Source organism: Heptranchias perlo, chromosome 44 (genome assembly GCF_035084215.1).
Source record: "Heptranchias perlo isolate sHepPer1 chromosome 44, sHepPer1.hap1, whole genome shotgun sequence".
Lineage (NCBI taxonomy): Eukaryota > Metazoa > Chordata > Chondrichthyes > Hexanchiformes > Hexanchidae > Heptranchias > Heptranchias perlo.
The window spans coordinates 3,767,822-3,774,256 of record NC_090368.1 but is presented as its reverse complement, the minus strand read 5'-3'; the positions used below and the strand labels follow the sequence as shown (position 1 = coordinate 3,774,256).

Here is a 6,435-nt window from a genome sequence, read left to right as displayed (position 1 = left end):
CATCTATCGCTGGACCTGCAATACCTCTCCTCTCCTCCCTCCCTCCACTTCAGCTTCCAGGCTGGAGGTAAAATGTGCAGAAGCACCAGCAAATCTTCTCTTTGATGAGAAATACTTAAAAGAAATTTATTTCTCTCAGTTAGGAACTTGCACCAGGTGGCGTAGTCAGAGCTCGGGAAGGTCGATTAGCTTGCTTGTGGAGATGTTACACTGGGCGTGGTCCTCCAGGTTCATTGATGGTCACAATCCCAATCAATGTCTCGCTCAAGGGGGAACGAGCTGCACCGTGGGTTGATGTGCCCACGTACAGAGAGCTCTGGATTTCGAGCATGCCAACAAGGCCAGGCGCCCCTCATAGGAAAAGAGGCGAGATCGATGGATTCAGTTGTTTAATGGGGGCCCCTTTCACTGGCTGCGTGGAGGGCTTGGCTAATCTTGGCCCCGAGCAGCAGTCTCTTGCCAGAAACGAGGGACGGTCAGCCCTGAATTGCAGCTCGGTCAACAAGAACGGCCAGCCAGGCCGAGGGTGGAGATCCGGGGTCAAAGGGTGCAGGAGTCCAGCCAAGAACCACAGGAGATGGGAGAGGGTGGGCGGCAAATGGGACCCTGGGTCAGGTTTCGAGTTTCGATGATTCAGACCACTCTTTTTAAACAAAAGAGATAACTTGATTTAACATTTAGAATTTGTATAGAGGGAATGTTCATTAACAGCTTAAAATACTTGGGAGACAAAAGAAAACCGCCGGTAAACATCAGCAAAGTGCAACTAGTGAGATTCCCCAGACTGGAAGGATGCGCCATAGGAGGGGAGGGTTCCAGAACATACATGAAGTGGATCCCTGTGACGCTCCACACGCGTGTAGCAGGTGCACCCACGCAATACAACATCGGGGAGCAGGAAAAACTTTAGACCCATTAAACACGGCAGTTACCATGGGGACAAGCCTCACATGGCGACGGGTTGAAAGGTCGTGGCGTCAAAAACGCCAAAGCCAGCGGAAGGTTACTTACCCTCCCCCCTAACCAAGTGCAGGCCCAAAGCGCTCGGAGCAAAGTACTACTTTGGTTTGGGCTCTCCCTTGAATTTCCAATACCCCCAATCTACAAAGAGCGTATTCTTTCACAGCAGATAGATTGCTTCAGTCAGCAGCCCTCAACAGTGGTCATAGGGTTTTTGCGTGTTTTAGGGTGGGGCAGAATGTCGCGGAGAGCCCTCCGTGTTGCGACCGGGAACTGGCCCAAACGAGGACAAGTAAAGTCTCCAGTCATTCCACCAATCTAAAGTCCAACGCTCCTAGTTGCTTCCAACCTCAAACATGTCCCTCCTCCTCCTCCTCCTCCTCCTTCCCCCCTCACCATCCTATTTTGTCGGTACATTCCACTATTAACTATAGCCTTTTTGAACGAAACGCCAAGACGCCGCCCGCCCACCCACCCACTCCCCCGGCAAAAATCGGCCGCCGGGTCACCGACTCGCGCTCTACGCTTTCGACACACTGCACATCGAGAGACCTGCCCTCAAGTCTGAGCAGAACCGTAAAGAACAGATTTTAAAAACATTTTCTTAAAAAAAAAAGGTCCGAGAGACCCCCAGCGTTCTCTGCTTTGCTTTGAAAATTGTACAGCGTTTAAGTTGCTCAAAGAACCATCAATAGAGATTTCCGGAGCAGGACGGGAGACTTAAAAAGGATGAATGGGAGGAGACTTGAGTGTGTATTTCTGTGTATAAATTAGTTCAATCCATTTGAAGGGGCTTTTTTCGTAAAGAGCAGACCCATGTGTGGTAGACGAGAGTGTTCAAGTGTGGCTCCGAAAGCAGCCCATCACCTAGAAAACAGACCATTAGGAAAAGACATTTAGAAATTCTGAGGACATCAACAATTTCCCTGCAACTGAGAAAAATGCCAGACACAGGTACAGACCCACAAAGTCTATAAAAACACAAAATGTCTTCAATTTTGGGGCAATCTCCATCAATGATAAATCCAATAGGGAATTCAGGAGAAACTTCTTTACCCAGAGAGTGGTGAGAATGTGGAACTCACTCCCACATGGAGTGGTTGAGGCGAATAACACAGATGGATTGAAGGGGAAGCTGGATAAACACACGAGGGAGAAAGGAATAGAAGGAGATGCTGATAGGGTTTGATGAAGAGGGGAGGGAGGAGGCTCGTGTGGAGCATAAACACCAGCACGGACCAGTTGGGCCAAATGGCCTGTTTCTGTGCTGTACGTTCTATGCAATTCTAAGTATGTAAAAAGGCTGAAGGGAGCACAGTGATACTTCAAGTTATGGGTTATTTTCCCGTCCGCTCCCCTGACTCTGGCTGGAGTACACGGTCGCCGTTGCCTAGCAACACGTGTTAACTCACCCAAATGACCAGGTGTCCGCCCAGATGTGGGCAGTGTAGGCAGGCCGGCCAGCTATAGCAGCGGAGCCCGGTCACATCTTCATCTGACATCCAAGCATGCCCACTTTCCCACACGGGTCACTGGATAGTGAGCAAGAGCAGGAGCCCTGGCTGATAATCTTCCCCTCACTAGACTGGGGGCAGTGAGGCCACCCAGCTGGAATCAGCTAAACTCACTGAAGAACATGGGTCTGTATGGCTCCAGTAACACACGGACCAGTGCTCTTAACCAACGGGGGCTCGGTAAGAATTCTTTGTAAGGATTTCTTTTAATGGACGGATGGGGATGAAGTTCCCTCTTAACTGCAAGTCCTTACTCTCAAAACCATGCCTCTTCCTGGCTGAGGAGATGGACACAGTTAGGGAGGTGTCTGCAGCCTAGATTGCTACACACAGAGGATCACATACTATGGTGACTGGAGCATCAGGGAACTTCGAAGAGCAAGGGATGAGAAAGTGCCACCCAGCCCATTGAAGCTTGGCCCTCCAGTACCCCAACTCCACAACTCCCCCCCCACTGAACCCCATCCTCCCAGTACCCCAACTCCCCCCCCCCCCACTGAACCCCATCCCTCCAGTACCCCAACTCCCCCCCCACTGAACCCCATCCCTCCAGTACCCCAACTCCCCCCCCACTGAACCCCATCCCTCCAGTACCCCAACTCCCCCCCCACTGAACCCCATCCCTCCAGTACCCCAACTCCCCCCCCCACTGAACCCCATCCATCCAGCACCCCAACTCCCCCCCACTGAACCCCATCCCTCCAGTACCCCAACTCCCCCCACACTGAACCCCATCCCTCCAGTACCCCAACTCCCCCCCACTGAACCCCATCCCTCCAGTACCCCAACTCCCCCCCACACTGAACCCCATCCCTCCAGTACCCCAACTCCCCCCCACTGAACCCCATCCCTCCAGTACCCCAACTCCCCCCCACACTGAACCCCATCCCTCCAGTACCCCAACTCCCACCACCCCTACACTGAACCCCATCCCTCCAGTACCCCAACTCCCACCACCCCTACACTGAACCCCATCCCTCCAGTACCCCAACTCCCCCCCACACTGAACCCCATCCCTCCAGTACCCCAACTCCCCCCCACACTGAACCCCATCCCTCCAGTACCCCAACTTCCCCCCCCACTGAACCCCATCCCTCCAGTACCCCAACTTCCCCCCCCCACTGAACCCCATCCCTCCAGTACCCCAACTCCCCCCCACACTGAACCCCATCCCTCCAGTACCCCAACTCCCCCCCCACTGAACCCCATCCCTCCAGTACCCCAACTCCCCCCACACTGAACCCCATCCCTCCAGTACCCCAACTCCACCCACCCCCCCCCAGCCAGGCATCCAACAGTGTTTTGAACGCCCCTGAGGTTTGTCCCTGGAGGATTATTTCAGACATCTCACCCTTAATGTGGAGAAATTCCTTCTTGTCGTCCATCTAAATTTATTCTCACTGGTTTATATTTCTGACCTCTGGTTCTACCTGCCTCACCTAAAGCTTTTAAATATCTTAACATAACCAGTTTTTCTCAAGGCTGTAGAGATCGAGCCTCTGAACGCTACTGATGCCAGACTTACTTATGGAAGAGGTGCTCATGGCGAGGATACCTGGGGCTTTGCTGCAGTCCGTCTCGTGTCTGTGGTCGAATTCGTGACCAATCCACTTTTGGACTTCATCCGTTCCTGAACGGACCCTGGCTGCCAAGAGAGAGAGAGCGAGAGGGGAAATCACCAACAGGTAAAGGATATCAGACCCTGCCAGAGTTCCAGGCCGTATACAGATGTAGCCAAGGGTGCACGAGCTAGGCCAGCACTCCAGGGCGGTATTGAGTGTTGAGTCAGAGGTGCCGTCTTTTGGACGAAGCGTTAAAGCAAGGCTCTGACAGACAGTAAAAAATCTCACGACGGCATTCTCTCAGTATCCTGACCAACATTCGTCCCATGCCACTAAAGCTCAACTGGCCATTCACCTCCGACTATAACTGCACAACAGTTACTACACCACGAAAGAAAATACCCATCGATAACGAAGATAAATGCAAGTATTTTTCATGTAAAGAAATTGCCGCGTTAATTAAATATTTCCTCGACTGAATTGTATTTACTTGGGAGTGTATCTTTTTTTCCGTTGAAATAATTACATGTAAATGCAGATTATTTTAATTTTCTACAGCCACTTCATTCCCCCAACTCCTGGTATAAATTCTCATTCAGTGCTGGCAGGAATGGTCACATCTGGAGTGCATTAGACTCCAGATGTCAGGGCTGTCGGTGGGTTTTGCCGGCATGGTGAGGCAGACAGAATCGGACAGCTGCCATGGGGAGGGAGAGGGGGCAGTTTACACTGGGCTACATCGCGAATGCACAGGAACGGGAGGAGGCCATTCAGCCCCTCGAGCCTGTTCCGCCACTCAATGGCGGATCTGTATCCTAACTCCATCCATCCGCCTGCCTCGGTTCCACAGTTGCGGAACGGCTGACAGGTTTGCATAACAACAGTCACTGCACCACAGAAAGAAAATAACTTCAATTGATACTCAGTTCCAGCCAAAAGCAAATTAATGTACAGATCATTTCCAGAACTGTCCCAACTCCTACAATCAACAGCATGCATTTCACTCCATTAATCTGGTTCAAGCCAAGGTCCTAGAGTACGGCACCACACTCAATGCATTTTTACAAGTGTGTTTCTCTTCCTCTTTCTCTTCCCCGCCCCACTTCACTGTGTAATCATCCCCCACCCCCATTTAAATCCCTAAACACCACGCTGGATAGCGCTTCGAAGAGGGAAAGGACACACTGGCCTTGGAGGGAGTGCAGCGTAGGTTTACTAGAATGATACCTTCAAGGGTTAAGTTACGAGGAGAGATTACACAAATTGGGGTTGCGTTCTCTAGAGTTTCGAAGGTTAAGGGGTGATCTGATCGAAGTTTATAAGATATTAAGGGGAACGGATAGGGTGGATAGAGAGAAACTATTTCCGCTGGTTGGGGATTCTAGGAGTAGGGGGCACAGTCTAAAAATTAGAGCCAGACCTTTCAGGAGTGAGATTAGAAAACATTTCTACACTCAAAGGGTGGTAGAAGTTTGGAACTCTCTTCCACAAACGGCAATTGATACTAGCTCAATTGCTAAATTTAAATGTGAGATAGATAGCTTTTTGGCAACCAAAGGTATTAAGGGATATGGGCCAAAGGCAGGTATATGGAGTTAGATCACAGATCAGCCATGATCTTATCAAATGGCGGAGCAGGTACGAGGGGCTGAATGGCCTACTCCTGTTCCTATATGTTCCTATGAAAGCTCGCTGATTTAACCCCTCCCTGATCCAGGGGAACAGAGGCCAATCGTGGTGACTCCCGGCCTGTCCTGGCCGAGACCAGCTAACGGAGCATCGAGCTGGTACCTCCGTTGTTCAGAACTGTACCAGGCTCTGCACATTGCCGAGGAGCCAGTGGGGAGCAGCTGGTTAATCCAGCATTAAACGGTTAATGTTTCAGCTGTTCATTTGCAGTCACGGGGTTTGGACAGTGTAATGAACTCAGCTCTTGTTACATGTCAAATATTTCATGCAACAATTAGAGTCAAATGCTTTACTGTGTTGTTACACCATTACTTGAAGATGCACTAAAAACAACTTACATTTATACAGCAAATTCTCAGGATGCCCCAAAGCACTTTACACTAATGAATTATTTTTGAAGTGCAGTTACTGTTATGTAGACAAATGCAGCAACCAATTTGCAAACAAGACCCCACAAACAGCGATAAAATGATTAAAGCAAATCAAGTGGTCAGTGATAAATATTGGCCCCAGGGAGAACCCCCCTGCTCTTCCCCGGAAATAGCGGCCGAGAGATCTTTTACGTCCACCTGAGAGGGGCAGACGGAGGCCTCGGTTTAACGTCTCATCCGAAAGACGGCACCTCCGACAGCGCAGCGCTCCCTCAGTGCTGGCACCGGGAGCGTCGGCCTGGATTACGGGCTCAAGTCTCCGCGGCAGGACTCGAACCC

At 50.8% G+C, this 6,435-nt stretch overlaps 1 protein-coding gene across 2 annotated transcripts in view; it reads right to left on the bottom strand.

Annotated features, from left to right (window-relative positions):
* Positions 1-1,447: 1,447 nt before the first annotated feature.
* Positions 1,448-6,435, bottom strand: part of LOC137306619 (CDC42 small effector protein 1-B-like) — a 59,737-nt gene continuing 54,749 nt past the window's right edge. The window contains exons 5-6 of one of the 2 annotated variants that reach the window (XM_067975923.1): positions 4,030-4,119; positions 1,448-1,827 (exon numbers count right to left, since the gene is read on the bottom strand). In XM_067975923.1, the coding sequence (XP_067832024.1) occupies positions 1,798-1,827; positions 4,030-4,119 (120 nt within the window). In that variant the 3' untranslated portion in view covers positions 1,448-1,797. Of the gene's footprint in view, positions 1,828-3,999; positions 4,120-6,435 lie in introns of both variants that reach the window. The other variant, XM_067975924.1, reaches the window with a different exon arrangement.